This window comes from Wyeomyia smithii, chromosome 2 (assembly GCF_029784165.1).
Source record: "Wyeomyia smithii strain HCP4-BCI-WySm-NY-G18 chromosome 2, ASM2978416v1, whole genome shotgun sequence".
In the NCBI taxonomy this organism is placed as follows: domain Eukaryota; kingdom Metazoa; phylum Arthropoda; class Insecta; order Diptera; family Culicidae; genus Wyeomyia; species Wyeomyia smithii.
Genome location: NC_073695.1, coordinates 107,707,423 through 107,725,960, shown reverse-complemented (window position 1 = coordinate 107,725,960; position 18,538 = coordinate 107,707,423). Strand labels below are relative to the sequence as shown.

At 37.7% G+C, this 18,538-nt stretch overlaps 1 protein-coding gene across 2 annotated transcripts in view; it reads left to right on the top strand.

The window, feature by feature from the left end:
• The window catches only part of LOC129725493 (G-protein coupled receptor Mth2-like), a 57,689-nt gene that overhangs the window by 1,664 nt on the left and 37,487 nt on the right, over positions 1-18,538 (top strand). The window contains exons 1-2 of one of the 2 annotated variants that reach the window (XM_055681416.1): positions 16,495-17,037; positions 17,107-17,236. The exons of the other annotated variant lie outside the window; for it this stretch is intronic. Of the exons in view, the coding sequence (XP_055537391.1) occupies positions 16,570-17,037; positions 17,107-17,236 (598 nt within the window). The 5' untranslated portion in view covers positions 16,495-16,569. Of the gene's footprint in view, positions 1-16,494; positions 17,038-17,106; positions 17,237-18,538 lie in introns of those variants that run through there. 2 annotated transcript variants of the gene reach the window in all.

Here is an 18,538-nt window from a genome sequence, read left to right as displayed (position 1 = left end):
TCCCTTCGTTGTTTACTATTCAGAATCTGGAACACTTAAGAATGTCAGCTTCATCATAATACCGGAAGTACTCCATCATGATATTGTTGCGGTTCAGGTGTTCATTGCCAAATTAATGAGTTTTTTGAAAACAACAATTGAGTTGAAGAAAGCGATATTAATGTCTAATGGAGCTGCCTCACAATATAAAATAGAAAAAACTTTGCAAGTCTTTGCAAGTTCAAAACAAAATATAACGTCGATGCAGAGTGGCATTTTTTTGCGACTTCTCATGGTAAAGGCCCATGCGATGCAATTGGTTGCATATTAAAACGAATGGCAGGAAATGCAAGTTTAGCTAAAGAACATGAACATCCCATTACAAGCGCAAAAGAATTGTATGATTGGTCTAATCAGCAAAATAATAAAAATTCATCAAAAATGTCATTTAGTTGGGTATCATATGAAGAATATGAACAAGGAGTAACAGAATGGAGCAATATTTTCAAAAAATCTATAATAATAGCTGCCACAGAAAAGTTTTACTCTTTTGTTCCGATTTCAGAAAATAAGATACAAACGAAGCTGTTTTCAAAAGATGACGAATAACTTACTTATGATGTATATAAAATATAAGGTGAAACTAGTTCTGTAAAGTATCTATGTCATAAAAAATATGTTCCTAAGATAATAAAACTCGAAAATAAACATTTGATTCTTATATATATTTATATCACTTAGAACATTTAACTCTTTTCTTGAGAACCGTTCGCCCAATCGTTTTGTTGTCCAAGAATGAAAAATGTTTGAATTAGAATTTTCATAAAAAAATTAATCTACCATAAAAAAATTATTTCTCATTTCTCCATCCTGAACTTTTTTTTTAAAGTTGCGTATTAACGTCAAGTTTCTTAAAAAAAAATAAAAATAAATTCAACTCTTCTTTTTTAATTCAAATTTATTGTTTATTTTTAGTTTTTTTGGTCAAAAAAATTTTTTTTTTGTCAGTGTATATTTTTTTATGATGCATTTTTGATTTACTACAACTCATTCCCAGACAGTTCTTCTATACAACCAACGGTTTCAGGGCTACAATGCTTCGAATAAAACAAAACCTATGCCAAAAGGCATACGCCCTTTTAGAATGTAACTCATGGGTGTAAAAAATCTCTCCATCTGTGAAAAATGCTCAGTTTGCTAAGCCAAATACGTGTGCAAAGTTTCATTCAAATCAAAAATGGTCGATTAAATTTTCGCGTATTTCCAGGCGATTTAAAAAATAATTTTGCTCCCGTAAGAAAATGGGAATTGGTTAAACCTTGTTTCACGGACATTCCGCTCAACGGCACGTAAATTTATAGTCTGAGTACAGATAGTTGCGCAATACTCTTACAAAAAATGTGTTTTATTTGAAACTCTCATAGTGCACAGAAATCTAAACTCGAAAAATCGTGATCGTTTCAGATTTGACTGCGAAAAAAATTATTTCTTGTAGTCCGTGCCTTTAGCAAGTTTGTTTCATATTTTATTTTGATGTAAAATATTAGTATTGTTTTTCTATTTTTTAATATGACAGATTGCTTTCTTCAGTAAAGTCTTAGAAAAATTTAAAAGAGAAAAAAGGCTGAATATTGTGATCTTCTATCTGTACGGTGGATACGACAACAAAGAGTTTTTCGTGGAACACCTCTTCTCCATCGAATTTTGACTATAACTTTACATGTGATTGTAAAAATAATATGTTTCACAAAGCTGCGAGGGAGGCTTAGCAGAATGAATACAATCTTAGAACATTTGAATTTTTGACCACCACAGGAAAAATAGTAAACAAAAAACTGATTTTAAGGAGAGGTATTCCACGAAAAAACTCTATTTTGTCGTGTTCAACGTACAGATAAAAGATCGCAGTTTTCGGCTTTACGTTTCTTTCAAATTTTTCTACAACTGAACACAATAACTGATTGCTGAAGGAAGCAATCTGGTGTATTGAAAATTAGGAACGACTTTCAAAAGGGGCTTGCTCAAAAATGTACCGTATGTAGATTTTTGAATATTGACCAGAGATTCAGTACGTCATAGCCAATCAAATGGTTTACTTAGATTTTTAGTGCATTTTTATAATAATGGTCTGAGGGAGCACCGTAATCTGTTTTTGAGATATTTTAAAATTATGTTCTGAAAATTCTAACAAGTATACAAATGAGTCAAAACGGGAAATGTTTGTATGTAAAATTACGTGAAATTCTAAGCCTAATACTGATCAATACTATATGAAACATGACACATTTATTCACAACTTGAAATGGAGTATGGAATGGAATAATGTTTCATAGTACAGGCTGAAAAACACGCGCGAATAACGTTACCAAAAATGTCCCATGCAAACAAACCTCAATAAGAAATTGCATCAACTCATTGCTCAGATGGTACGTTAGGATGTCATCTCCAATGTGTTTAGGAAATATTATGTATTGAACATATCTTGATTCAGAAATTTATTCTTTCCAAACTGTACACATTTCGAGCTATTCTAGGGTGACTTTGTGACAAGCTATAATGAACGGTGCAGTGTGTGAAATTTACATTCACGACAAAATTATATCGGTATACACAAAAACACTTGCATTATTTACATAGGGTATTTTTTCTAGCTATGGTATTATTTGGAATAATGACTAAAAGCTTAAGTACTGTAAGCTAACAACTGTTAGATGGAAAATTAAAATGACTGATACTACTAACGGAATGTAACAAAAATTTCTACTCCTACTCTATATAAACTGATGACTTTTAAAGAGAGGAAGAAGGGTTGTAGGTACGTGTACAGCGGCTTTGAGATCTCAGATGGAATATACAGTGGTCAATGACACATAATAATTGAAACGAGAAGTCTTCTCAGGCTTTATGTCCTAACGTTTTTCTTTTTAAGCTACCTGCAGACGCCAATATCTGTATAGAGACTGTCTATAAGCCACGTTCTCATAGCTGGTTACTCAAGATATCGATTTGATCAAGTCATGCTTTTTGCTACAATTCATATGAAACGTAGTTTCTGGTCAACCCCCTCCAGCCTCTTAATAGTCCACTTTGTTTATGGTCGTCCCTATACTTACTACTTTATAATGCTATTCATGTGAATTATTCGTAGATACACTACTGTTCATTTTTCGGGTATTGAACTCAACAATTTGTTTTTGGCACAATGTCACCCCATAGAAGGGGTGAGGTTAGGTCAAAGTTCCTGTATTTTTAGCAAAATCATAGTTCATTGTAACTCAACCATATTTGAGGTAGTTGTTAACAAAACATTCAAGCATGCATTGGCGTTACTTACTTTTACCTTTTTGGCTAACGGACCGTTCCCAGGTCTAGGGCCGAACGAATTAGAGATGTTCGTCTTCTTCTGTTATGGGCAGCCGTGCTCCAGTCTCCTCGTAAACCAGCAGATCATGCATCTTCGTCCACCGCGCACATCCACCGCGTGCGAGGCCTACCACGGAGTCGACGGCCTCTTCCTGGTTCTCTACTGAAGATAGTTTTGGCGGCTCTCTCGTTAGGCATTCTGGCTACATGCCCAGCTCCCTGAAGCTTGCCCCGCTATATTACCGTTACTATATCAGCATGTTTGTGTATCTGGTACAACTGGTGATTCATGCGCCTACGCCACACTGCATCTTCCAATTTACCGCCAAGTATTGATCGCAGAACTTTACGCTCAAAAACTCCGAGCACTCGTCGAGCAGCTTCCTTCAGCGTCCATGCTTCCATAAATGGCCACCGGGAGTATCAGGGTCCTATACAGCGCTAGTTTTGTGCGGATTTGCAAACTACGGGACCTTAGCTGGTTATGTAGTCCGTAAAAGGCCATGTTCGCACCTGCAACTCGTCGTTTCACTTCACGGCTCATATCGTTGTCACATGTCACAAGCGTACCAAGATAAACGAATTCGTCAACCACCTCAAATTGTTCCTCATTTATCTCCACATCAGCACCAACACCCCGGGGACTCCCACGCTCCCTGCCAGCTACTATGTACTTCGTTTTGGCAGAGTTATTGACAAGTCCCTATCTCGCTGTTTCCCTCTTAAAAGGTACGAAGGCCTCCTCCACGGCCCTACGGTCGATACCGATGATATCAATGTCGTCCGCAAAACCTAGAAGCATGTGAGATTTCGAGATTTCGTTTCTTTGCACGTTGGCTCTTCGCACTGCACCTTCAAGAGCGACGTTGAACAGTAAGTTAGAGAGTTCAGTCCATCTAACGTTACGAACGCGGCTGCTGTCTCGCCAGCTATCCGCATGCATAATTTCGATGCCTCCAGCTTTATACAACTCAGCTTAATCAGTTTCGACGGGAAACAGTGTTCCAGCATGATCTGCCACAGCTCGTTATTTTTACTGAGTCGTATGCCGCCTTGAAATCCACAAACAGATGATGCGTTTGCAGGTTATACTCCCGGAACTTATCGAGGATCTGTCGCAGGGTGAAGATTTGATCCGTCGTGGAACGCCACTGTCGGAAACCAGCCTGGTATTCGCCAACAAAGGATTCTGTTAACGGTCTCAATCTGAAGAACAGGATACGGGAGAACACTTTATATGCGGAGTTGAGCAACGTTATGCCTCGATAGTTGCCACAATCCAATCGATGATCTTTCTTATAGATAGGGCATATGAGGCCTTCCAACCAGTCGTTCGGCATTTGTTCGTCCGCCCAGATCCTTAGAATTATCTGGTGGATCAAATAGTACAGCCGCTCGCTTCCCGCTTTCAAAAGTTCGCCCAGGATACCGTCCTTCCCAGCGGCCTTGCCGTTTTTTAGCTCACTAATCGCCTTTTCCACCTCCTCCTGTGTTGGTGGCTTCACAGCTTGTTCATAAAACATAATCCTTATCCTGTTCATCCTTCGCTCCTGCTGCCCCTCACCGTTCAATAGCGCCTGAAAGTGCTCCTTCCACCTGGCTGCAACAGTCAGCTTTGGGAGCGATTTGGGAGCAGGCTTCTCCATTTGGATGCCTCCAGGTGTGTTTCAGAATATTCAAACGTGGAAAATAGGAGCTACATTCCACTAGCCGCAGCAAAGTTTATCAGCTTCAGGCCGTTTTCATTGTTTGACGAGTGAACGCTGTGCCTTCCAATGACCGGACGGAAGAAATCCTCCCTCCCAACCGGCAGCCACGTAGAAGCTCTTTATACGGACTTTAGCAAGGCATTTGACAGAATCGACATACCTTTATTGCTCTTCAAGCTCGAAAAATACGGAATGGAAACAAAATTCTTGGAATGGCTGCAGTCATACTTAACAAAGAGAACACAAATAGTCCGCTTTCAAAATTCCATTTCAAATCCAATAGAAGTAACTTCCGGGGTTCCTCAAGATTCTCACCTGGGCCCTCTTCTTTTTATATTATACGTGAATGACATTTCCTTTCTTCTTAAATCAATACGTGTGCTTGTATATGCTGACGACATAAAGCTCTTTATGGAAATAATCAATGCAGAAGACTTCGAAATATCCAAGAATGAAATTAATGTATTCTACACTTGGTGCAACAAAAGTCTATTGCAACTCAACATTAAAAAATGTAATTCAATAGCTTTCAGCAGAAAAACAGTAACACCACCTACAAACATTTTCTTAGGAAACCAACCAGTAGAAAAATGCAAAATTGTAAGGGACCTAGGCGTAATCTTAGACTCCAAACTTACTTTCATAGAACATTATAATACAATTATCAACAAAGCAAATAGTATGCTGGGCTTTATAAAACGCTTCGGCCACAATTTTCAAGATCCATATACAATCAAACTATTATATATTACATACTTCCGACCAATTCTGGAATACTATAGCATTGTATGGAATCCCTATATTGTAACACATGAAGAACGCATTAAATCTGTCCAAAAACAGTTTCTTTTGTACGCGCTTCGTAAGCTAAATTGGACAGCATTTCCCTTACCATCATATGAAGCACGCTGCATGCTTATAGACATACAAGCACTTAAAGAACGCCGCGAACTTTCAATGCTTTTCTTATCAATGACATTATTTATCAACGCGTGCAATCTTCTAAATTTTTGATTGCAACTAAATTTTTATGCACCCAGTCGTCAATTAAGATATCGTAAAATATTTTCGGAAAACTCTCACAGAACTAACTACTCAAAAAATGGCCCAATAAATCGCATGATGCGTCACTATAATCAGCACTGCGAAAATATCGACATCACTATGGGCAGAAATCAAATCAAAAAACGACTAACTACTGGAAATAATGTATAGAATATAAGAAAACATTGTATTATTATAATTGAAGTCTACATTTGCTTGACGAAACAAATGAATAAATAAATAAATAAGTTTGCATCTCCGATGACGACTTTCATGTCGTGTTTTGGGCACTCGTCATAGGTTCGTTCTAGCTTTTCATGGAACTCATCTTTGATTTAATCGGATTTGTCGTTTGTCGGTGCGTAGGTGTTGATTAAACTGTAGTTGAAGAATTTACCCTTAATCCTCGACACGCATATACGGTCATCTATGAGCCGCCTCCGTTAGATGACCGTATATGCGTGTTGAGTTTTCTGATTTACCAGCATTACGAAACTGACGCCTCGTTCCGCTACTTTGCCGCCACTGTAGTACCATGGAACGGGGTGAAATTGATCAATTTTTATAACAATTTCCAATTAACTAGCTTCATGTACATTTTTCCCGAAAGAGTATAATTTTAAAACAAGTACTGGTATGTGCTTCTACTGTAGTACTGTATGTATGAATGTATGGATTTCTTCACTTTCGGCAATGTGCTTTTTTTCGATATACTAAAGATAAATGATGATTTCTGTACTGAAAAATATAATTCCAGCTAGTTTGGAAACGAAAATAACGATAATTCAGGTTAAAACTTGTTTATTTTGGTTCACGAGCTGCGTGTTGCTTAATTTGCTCTTATTTAATCGTCGTTTAACCGATTTCATTTCGGGTTGTTGCAAAAGCTCAAAAACAAGATTGATCCGTTCCATATTTCTGTTTTCGTTGTTCGTTGTAAAGAGAGTTTTCGGTATGCTACCTTACCAAGGTCGCGATACCCACATCCTGCTGATGGGGCTGCCATCTTAGGTGTAACTGGTGGGACACAGCATTTCATGATTCAGCCGCCCGCTATAAATCAGACGTTGTTGTACGCCGCCCCAACATGGAGAAAGCCGTGTACGACCCCCTTACCAGTCAGCATACGACCAAAGTTTCCACCGGGGGTTGGTTATCCGATCTCCGCTAAAGTTACTCGTATCCCGGTTGGCGCCTCGTGGAGGTTGGGATAGGAGTTGTTGGACAGAGGTGAATGACCACATTAGGGTCTCAAGTTACACGTGTCCAACCATTTGCCAACCTGCCAAATGCCTAATGCATTGACGTATTTTGGATCAAATTCATTGCTCGAATATATGCGTTACAAGCTAAGGAGCCATCCACATAGCACGTAGACAGCTTTGGGGTGTAATGTCCACGGTCCATACAAAATTTTTAGAATTTATATGCGCAGTTGTTCACGAAGAGGGGGGGGGGGGTAAAAATCATTTTAAATTTGTTCACGTGATATGTGGATGACCCCTAAGGAACAACAATGGATAATTTTTTGGCACAGTCTCACTACGGCAGACGGCCAGAGCTTATCGACTTGAAACTTCTCAACGTTAGGATCATCAGTGCACATGACAGAATTAAAAAAAAATGTATGCACATGACTAAAAACTCAATTTGAAAAAGCTTCTAACTTTTATACGCAGGGTTTGTTGTCTGAATTTCCTCTGTTGTGTCTTTGTACAACCTGGTACGCACAACTTCTTGAGAGACTTGAATAACATTTTGGCCAAACCGGACCCTTTCAGGTCTCAGCCCTTTTGTTCCAGTGATTCTTCCACTTCTGCATAATCTTCTACACTCATTTTGCCGTTTAGTAGGTGTGAAACTAAGTTCATAGCAATAATATTTGAATCGCTGCTCGAAAACGGTCTTCACAATGCTCACTCCGTCCCGGATCAGGTTCTTCACAAGATCGACTTTTGATGAATTAGAAAAATTTTCTACCTTGAGTTTTTTTTTGCTTCCAATGTTCTCAATCGATTTCTTCTTCTCAAGTTCGATCAGTCCCAGACATAATGAGCCTGTATTTCCATGAATTTACAAAAGTGACAAAAAATACTGCTGCTCATATTTGTCAGACCATAAATCAGCTTCGGAAAAACTGGATCATTTTCGATGCTCTCCTTCACAACTCAAACAAACTTATAGTATCTCCTCTTAAATCTTCAGGCGTTGCAATGTATTTCAACTTTGCAATATTTTGTCAATAGAGATAAATGACTTTTCACATACGCACACTAGTAAACGTGTAAGCCCGTGTAAAGTAGCTTTTGTTTCCTCCAAATTGTAAATCATCGCATCTCGTTGCTTCGACTTTTATCACTTTTCACCATTTTTGGTCGATCATGTTCAGCAGCTTCTTCCGATTTCTGATCACGAATGAAAAAATGAAGCATGTTTCAAGCAAATAAGGGACCATACTTAAATGACGTAGCATAAGAGGGGATGGGGGGGATATCGTCGTTTTGTGACAAGCTTTGACAAGGGAGGTGGGGGTGGTTGGATTAAAATCGACGTAGCATTTATTTTGAAAGACCGGTTTTTTCGTACGAAAAATGCATACAAAAATTACACTCTAACATTACACAAAGTTTTGCAGCGAGAGCTGTCGAAATCTTTCTATCTGTCTAATCTTTCTATTCTGAAATTTTGTGTAAACACACAATCTATTTTGAAAACAAAAATCGTTGTTTCATTGTGGTTTTCAATAGTTAAAATTACAAGATACTCATTTCTGTTCAAAACTGGTAAGTGCAGCGATTAGTTTTTTTTGCGACTTTCGGAATATTTTCTGTGTTTTGTACAGACATAGATCATACGGAGTGAGTTGTATAAACATCTTCCCTCCTCGTACCAAAGCACAATCTCTTCGCAGCAACATTAATCCATAGCGAAGTTAACATCCAAAGGAATGTTGTCTCCAGTGTATAAGGGATAAATAGATTGAATTAGACACAGTGATTTTTTTTCAAGATTTTTGTATGTTTTTCTCAAAACCGGGTGGGGGGGAGGTGGCAATCGAATGCTACGTTTTTTTCAGGGGGGAGTTGAAGTTTTGTGACCAAATGCTACGAGGGGGGAGGGGGGGTTTGAAAATCATGAAAAAAATGCTACGTCATTTAAGTATGTTCCCTAAAGAGTGTTCAACTGAATATTTGTCCAGCTGCTAAAAACATAGCACTGCAAACAAAACAGCTATTCGTTAATAATTTCCTCAACTAGTTGCACTAACACATTCGTACGTAAAAAGGTCTATATTGCAGGCCTGACTGACAGATCAGGCGGAATTCAGGTAGATCGCCTGATAGAAGTGGAGGACAAATTAAATAGATGTCAAAAATTACACCTATCATAACTGCTTGCGCTGGCAAACAGGCTCGACAAGTGACTTACGCAAAACACAAACTACTAAAATTGCTACTTTATAATCAATGTGGCGTAGAAACAGTAACAACCGAAAGAATAATTTAATTTTTGACGTAGAACTACGTTCTGTACTACGCAGAAGTTTCGCCACATAGCAGTGTGAAATGAAAATCTCAAATAGTTGTGATTCGGTTAATATTCAACATGGGGTGAGGAACGGCTTAAGCAGCGGCGCCTTTTTGAATCAGTTGAAAAAACTGGCTTTAAACTCCTGAATTTTGATCTATATCGATAATTTTAATGATGGAAACGAAACCTTTGATTGTATAGCTGTCTCACGAATATAAAAATACCGTTAATCACAAAGAAATCTGTGAACAAACATCAATTGAAACAAATCGACCGATATTGCAGCTATTCAGGAGCCACTTCGGCTGCTGAAGAAAAAACCTATGGAAACTGCTTAAAATAGGTTCGGGGTGATTGGAATAGTGTCCCTCGATTGGTAACTTTAATTGATTATTGTTAGAGTTTGCTAACTTAGTTTTACAATCTGAAAACAAGTTCTGACAGAGAAAAAAAAAGAGAACAGATTTATATACTTAAGTTTGAATTTCATCCAACACATTTCGAGTATTTCGTCTCAATACACAGGTGGTTCCTAAAGCTGCTTAGAATATGTTCTCTACCCTACTTCCTTCATTTTTGCAGCAATCGATATTAAAAATCTAGGCGTTCCACACGGTTTCCAAAGCTACAAAATCGTGATCGAAATAATTTAGACCCGAAAACAATTTATTTTAAAGTCGTAGTGAATTCCAATAATTATCTTCCATTTTATAGAAGTTACAGTTTTGTGATTAATACACCTGAAAGTGAATAATGAATTTTACCTTTCTCTTTTTTGCATGTAAAAATCTACTTTGTTTGGCAAAGTTGTCTACCTATTTGAATAAAAAATTGCGGCGTTTTCTTCAAACTTTTTTAGTGTATTTGTTTATAATGACTTTCTGCAACGATTTTCATTTTAATTAAGCACACAGTTTCATCGAAGCAAGTTTGATTTTACTTTTATATTTCTTGAGTTATTGGAGAGTTTTATTAAAATTTTTTTTTTAAATAAACTAACCGATATCTACAAAAACCGCAAAAATTCGCCGACAAAACCGTTTCTATTTTTAAATAAAGGTCAAACAACATTCAACATTGTCTATTTTTGTAGATGTCTGTTAGTAATTTTGTGCTTTATTCTGAAAACAATCTTCAATAAATCAATGCTTTTGGGATTATTATGTCTAGTGAACCAGGAATGTACTCTTAAGACTATGAAAGAGCCTGTTTCTGCTCAAACCAAGCATTCAACTAGTAGGTAGATGGTTGTGCGGTCCTAACTTAGTAGCAGCTGGTAGAAGAAGCGGGTAGCAACTGCGATGGCGATGGCGTTTTCAGTGTGAAAACAGTTTTCCACTGTGCTGTGAAAGTGCTTTAATCGCATCTGTTGGAGGAGATGCGATAAGCAACATATAAGTTTACAAATTTAACAACTAATTATCATTTGAAAACAAATGAGTAACTGGAGATTTAAAATTTGTTAGCAAGTTTTGCGCTGCAATTCGAAGTGCAGTGTTATTTTAATCTGCATGTACTTTTGCTGTTTGTGCACTTGATTGTGCAGCAAAGTGTTTGATCCACACCTGTTCAGTGATGCCGTATTTTCAAGAGCAAACTGAAAACTCTTCGTTTGCACAATACCTTATTGAAAATGTTGGGGGTAATATCTACCAAATGCTCAAAAAAACAAGGCTTTTTTCATCATTTTTTTTACAGGACATTTGAGATGTAATGTATATAAATAATATATCATTGGATTGAGCAACTCTTGCAGAATAGAAAAAAATATTTTCATTGCTATTTTTGTTACAAAATGGCGGCTGTGCAGCGATTACCGTCAACCGCTTTTTTCAAAAGTTGTTCCGCGGCGAGCAGTAGAAGTCGTGCCCGACTCCATCTATAACCAAAACAATTTATATTCATTATCTACATAAGTGTCGCTAGTGAAGTACACATGATTATATTTTAAGGATTTTTCTTCACAAAACGGCAACGGTTTGAAAAAAAAACCTAAATTAATCCACCTAGCGGTCAGACCCAGCCTTTCTCATTCAAACTTATTATTTGTGAAAATAGATTTACATGAACGCTCCAATCCAAAAGATGTATATTCACTCTTGAGGTTCTAAAAAATTGATGTTGTAATCTATACATATAAAAATGCAGTCCGGTCTGTCTGTCTGTCTGTCTGGCTGTCTGATTCATATAGGCTCAAAAACTACTGAACCGATCGACGTGAAAATTTGTATGTAGGGGTTTTTGGTGCCGATAAAGGTTCCTGTGATAGTTTGAGACCCCTCCTTCTTCTGGAAGGGAGGGGTCCCATACAAATGAAACACAAATTTCTGCACATCTCGAGAACTAATCAACTAAATGGAACCGAATTTGGCAGGTAAATGTTTTTAGTGGTAAAAAATATGTCCATAATGTTTTGACACTCCTCTTTTTTTGAAAGGGAGGGGTGCCATACAAATGAAACACAGATTTCTGCACATCCTGAGAACTAACGAACTGAATGGAACCAAATTTGGCAGGTGAATATTTTTAAGAGGTAACAAATATGTGCATAATGGTTTGACACCCCTCCCTTTTCTATGAGGGAGGGGTCCCATGCAAATGAAACACACTTTTCGCACAGCTCAAGAACCAATCAAGAAAATACAACCAAATTTGGTATGAGAATGTTTTTAGAGGCAACAGATATGTCCATAATGGTTCGCCGCCCCTCTCTCATCTGGAAGCACATGTTTCTGTACAAATTTTCTGCACAAATTTTTGCTCGTCTCGCGAACTAAATACCTCCAAAAATGGGTATTTCCGGTGTCATATTGATGCCAAATCTGCTGAAAATGACAGAATACCACCCAATATGAATATATTCAGAATTAAGGCGATGTACAGAAGCCAAAAGCCGGGGATGTTGTCATTTCGATAAAACCAATCATTTCAAACGATTTGTTATTTGACTTTGATCATATCCTATGACCGATTCGTCGTGCATTTGCAGACTTTAAACACATCGCAAGGAATCAATGAATTTGGAACGTTCAAATAGTACGATACCACATTTAAATTATGTTGAGGCCACATATATCGATCAAAGCAGGTATAGTTTCAAATAGTCTTTGAATTTCTTTTCTTTCCATAACTTTTGAGCCACATATCAAATTGTTATGAAGTTTGTTATATGTAAATTTGAGAGATGACTCCTTCGTATGACACTAGTTATGTTTAAATAAGTCATGTAATCTTCGAGATAATAGACTTACGTTGTTTTATTAACAATTTAATACATAACGGTTGCTTAAGTTCGATTATAATCAAATAAAATGGGAACGTATAAGGCAGCCAAATTTTGTAACCACATGTTCAATCATAATTCATCGCTGTTCGCGCCAAAACTCCCGCCTCAGCTGGGCATTACTGTCATCCATGAGTGACTAGCTGAGGCCCAAGCGACGCTGGTTTGCGCGCGATTATTTTAATCTTTGTTCTGGCTCGACAATGCTGCCGTCCGAGAGGCAGCCTATAAAAGCGCTCTTCAGAGCAGCGCCAGTGTTAGTCGTTAGTGGTCAGTCGATAAGCGTACGGCGGCAGCGCCGTCACGCTGCCAGTATGTAATTACTCTTAGAATAAATATACAGTAGCTAAGTAAAGTTTGTGCGTTTCGTGGTGCGCGAAAGAAACCTTCTCCCTGGGCCTTAATTGCCCTCTCGTGATGCCAAAGGGCGAAATAATACACAACGTAGGGCCGTGCGCGATCAAACGCTTAACTAGTCCGCTAATCTGATAATAATATTGATCAAATCGGTTGTGTAGTTTCTGAGATAATGAAGTTTCGTGATTTTCACATTTCGATACATTACAGACGAAGTTACAGTTCGATTACAGTAAAATTCAATAGGTTGTTATGAGGCAGCTAGACTTTTCATTTGACACTAATTTTGTGGAAGTCGGGTAAGCCATCTCTGAAAAAATTGAGTGAGTCCAAGTAGTCTTCGGAATGTGCTCCTATTCATAGCTGGATTTCACATTTTTAAACATAACAGGCAAAGTAATAGTCCGATTGCAAAACAAATCAATAGGGTCTTATGGGGCAACTAGACCTTCCATTTGACACTGATTTTATGAAAATCGGTCCAACCATCTCTGAGAAACATGAGTGAGATTAAACAGTCTTCAGAACACGTTTCTTTTCATAAATTTTGAACCACAAGTTCAATCTTTATAAAACTCAAAAGTTAAAAGTATTTCAGGTAGCCCGTTTATTTGAAATCAATTTTGTTCAAATCGGTTGTGTAGTTTTCGAGATAATGATGTTTCATGATTTTTACATAACCTCTGAACTAAAAATCCGATTACAATGAAATTTAATAGGGTCTTATGGGACAACAAGACCTTTCATTTGCAATTAATTACATGAAAATCGGTCCAGCCATGACAAAAGTGAGTGAGAATAAAAATCTGCACACACACACACTTACACACACACATACACACACACACACACACACACACACATACAGAAAATGCTCAGCTCGTCGAGCTGAGTCGAGTGATATATGCCATTCGGCCCTTTGGAGCACTTTTATACTTTCGGTTTTGCAAGTGATTGCTATACCTTTCTAGGAGAAAGGCAAAAAGTTCGGTTTTGACAAAAAAAATCGACTTTGATTGTTTTTAACTTTAGTTGTTGTTGATCAATCGCTAAAATCGTGTGTACTTCACTAGATAATCTAATTAAGAAGCTACAGTTACAATTTCAAGTCAATCGGATGTAAACCTTTTCAGTTCTGCTGCTCGCCGATTTTGAAAACATGGTTCTGAGAAAAACGCGTTTAAAGTTTCAAAATGCTATAAATCTTAAGAATCGCAATAATACAGCCCCTAATAATTTTTTTACCTTCAGTCAGCTATCCCTGCGCTGTAAAGTTGTCCTTCTTGGGTTCTATTTTCCTCTTCTTCCGTTTTGTCATCTGATGTATGGCTGCGCCTAGCCCCTTTCGCGATATCAGACATGCGATGCTCAGCGACTTTGACGCGGTTGGCGTTGGATCCCACGCAAAACACAAACTTGTCACTCATATTTAAGTACTTTTAAATATAACTCACAGTTAAAAAGTATAGAAAAACTCAAACAAAGAATGTACACAACGAGAACCGCTGATCGACTAAACAAAGGGAAATTGTGAGTAAACACGTTCTGTAGAGACGGTCGAAGCTTGATGCAGAGACCTCTATACTACAAATTTGAAACTCGATAACGATCATAGGTAACTTCTGCTAGTTTATGAAGCCTCGAAATAAAAAGAAAAACGTGCATCGCCAAATTAAACGAAAAATGTGATTTTGGAGTATGAAAGTTGTTCGGTAAAAAATGATTTAAACGAACTTTGAGTTTAGATCTGTACTTGGGCGATGTAGATTTTGATTCTTGGATAGTTTTAGTATGATTTAGGACAATAAAAATAAATGGCGGAAAAAATTTTTTTTTGGTAGATATTACCCCTTAACAAAGATGCTTGTTAATTCGACTGTACAGCAGCAATTCGAAGTCCATTTTCATGTTCGTCAGCGTGAACAAACTTTTTCTCTACTGATTTTGTGGTAGCATTGCGGCTTGCAATCCGTCTGTTGAAATAGTTACACGTCAACCTTGCGGTCGTGGCTTTCCACACAAGCCTTCTGTTATTTCTCTTACGACTTTCCAAAGCAGACAGTGTTGTTATGAAGTGCAAAAAATGAACGAAGCTTCAATATGACATCAGACTTAGAAAAACGTACTCAAACAAGAAGACTGTTGGTCCAAGTCCCTTCAGGACGATGTTTTTCGTTTGATTGTATAGAAACTCTATCTGAGAACGAGTTGTTGTTGGAAACTAATAATGTAGGTGGCTTTCTGGTACAGTAAATTAGTTTTCTTTTAACAACCTTAAAATAGGATGAGGTATTCTGTAACAAATGTAAGTCAAAGACTGCAGCAAAACAAGTATACTGGAAGCCGGACTGGGCTTCGAATATACACCTAATGACTACGGTCATTGCAGAAAATATTTTGTCGAATGGAATTTCATTAGTAATTCCAATGCACCGCGCATCGTTTGTAACAGTCATGATTTCTCTTTGTTTTGCAAATAGATGTAACTGCGAGCCTGTATACTGATTGTAGCGCAATATGGGGTGGATGGTTTCGGTGAATTGTAGAAGCCAAAAAAATTGTGAAGAGATTCTTTTGTAAATATTCTGTCGTTAGTCCGTATGTTTCTTTTATCCTACCACACTTTTGTGTATTCATGGTTATGTGTCGATATTCTTCATTCGTGCAACGGCCTTTCTCTTTAATTTTTTTTTATAATTATGAGTCAAGTCCGGGTGCGACAATCCCCAAGAATCCTATTTAACAGCTGGAGTTTGTGTGGCACAACATCGAGGGAAATAAAGCTACGTTTTCGTCGCCTTACCAATTTGTTCCTTTCTTTTGAATGAATTGATTTTCAGGCTTGACAAAAATTTAAGTGTTTCAACTAAAAGATCTAAAAGTTGATTATTAATATGCTAGCTCATCTACCGAACCGAACCCGGTTCCTGAGATGTACCGACGTTGCAAGGTTAACACTTGCACCTATTTATGAGCGTTTCTTATGGGCATAACTCACGCAAAGGGAAATTTTCACTTGGTTCGGGAATTGCTCTGCATAAATATATGCGCATATTTCATGTTTAGAAAATTTGCTACCAGCGTTTTGACGCGTTACCAACATTACCGGGGAAGTGTAAGAGTGTGCCACGCTTGCGATTCGAGGAAGAGGGTTACAACTATTGACACTAACTGCTCCTACGAGGTTTGCGATGCATGGTTTGCAACCAGGCATTCCGATTCGCACGCTTCTCATCACCAGTCACTTTGTAGGGCTTTGTAGTACCAATAACATTGTCACAGTAGCCACAATCGGGTGTGAAAATGCCACTCGTAGAGATATTTTTCGTCTTGGGTCTTGCGTTATCAACCCAACGCTGGTTCTTCGTAAAAACCGAAAGTGAACTGCCATGTGATTTTTCAGATTCGGTGAACATCACAGATGGAACAAAGACTAGTGATGGAAAGATCGAACATGAAGGTATTGTTTATGAACCGCAAAGCTACGGAATGTTCAATTACGGTTATGACACGACTGGGCAGAAAGTTGTATCGAACCACATTCGCGGGTGTGTTTGTCGTGTGAAATCTTGCTTTTATATGTGCTGTTCTAGAAAAAACATTTTCTACAATTCCTCGTATCCATCGTGTCGGAATGAGCCTTTGGAAGTGCGTGTCAACGTTTCAGATGACCTTGTCGATCTAGCAAATGACCTACGCTTTTTTAAAGCACTGCGTGTTCCCAACTGTGTTGCCACTCGTGCAGAATCAAATGAATGGAAAATGGATCGGGTTAGCTAATTACTTGCTCAACTAGTTTTTTTCTCATAGATGTTCTATTTTTTTGTTTTTGGATTTTAGACCGGTTTTGTGCATTCGTATGGAGCGGTGGAAATTAAACAGAAAAAGTATTGCTTGTATGTCGATGAAAATGAAGAGATTGAATTGTACTTCTGTTCTGAGGAAACAAGTGAGATAACTAAAATAAGCGGTAAGGATATTCGCGGTTTAATTAAAATTATCAGAGCTCCAGAGAAATACGTTAGTTGTAAAGATTGGCTCAAAAACAAATGTAGTAAAAAGATTGTGTTTTCATTGATCGAAAGACATTTTTAGTACAAAAAAGGCAAGGTTTTTGGATTTTAGACCGGTTTTGTGCATTCGTATGGAGCGGTGGAAATTAAACAGAAAAAGTATTGCTTGCATGTCGCTGAAAATGAAGAGATGGAATTGTACTTCTGTTCTGAGGATACAAGTGAGATAACTAAAAACTAACTAAAATAAGCGGTAAGGATACTCGCGGCTTAATTAAAAATAATAGAGCTCCAGAGAAATACGTTAGTTGTAAAGAATGGCTCAAAAACAAATATAGTAAAAAGATTGTGTTATCATTGATCGAGCGACATTTTTAGTACAAAAAAAGGCAAGGCCTTGGTGCTACATTCCGATTCGGAACTTGACTTTCTGTTTATTTATACACAGACTTCGCAGCCAACTGTTTGGTGTACAGGACAATTGCGGGGCTAGTGCTACGATCTTACTGACATTAACAGTCTCTCCCGAGTCAAGACTCGAACCTACGACGACTGGCTTGTTAGGCCAGCATCGTTCCTCGAGACCAGCTGGGGAGGCATTTTTTTTAAATTTTAGAAACATACGAATCATATAATATACATGTGCTTAAAAGAGAGCCATTGTTTAAAGGAAAAATGAAAACCTTACGACACAGAGCCCGAACAAATCATTTTTGGTTCCATTTGGGGCCTCAAACAATATCAAACTTAGCACTTTTATCAAAAAGGCGAGGGGTCCACGGAACGAGAGATAATCCAACCTGCGCCAAAACCAAGAATTTTTCATAGTGACTTTATATGAAAAAAATGCCAAACAACGAACCAAACCTGAGAAGGTCATTGACACGTTTATTCTTTTCTTACACACTTAAGTTGGAATGCACAATATATTTATCGAGACTATGAACTTTCACTAAGAATAAGTCTGTCGATTACACAGTGCAACAAAAATTGACTTTTTTTCTGCCTTGGTTTCTATACATAATTTTCTGTGTATTTTGATGCAAAACTAAATTTTCCCGAGGTTCAAACATATTTCAAATTGAGGGGCAACAATGGCGCAATTTTGAATTTTTGAGAAATCGGAAAATTTCGATGTTTTTTCGACACCATTTGGTTTTAAAGCCAAATATCAAAATTCTAAGAGTTTGTCCACATATTCGCATCTTCTTACCCATCTTTGAAAAAAAACATATCTTAAATCGGAAAAGAAAACTGAA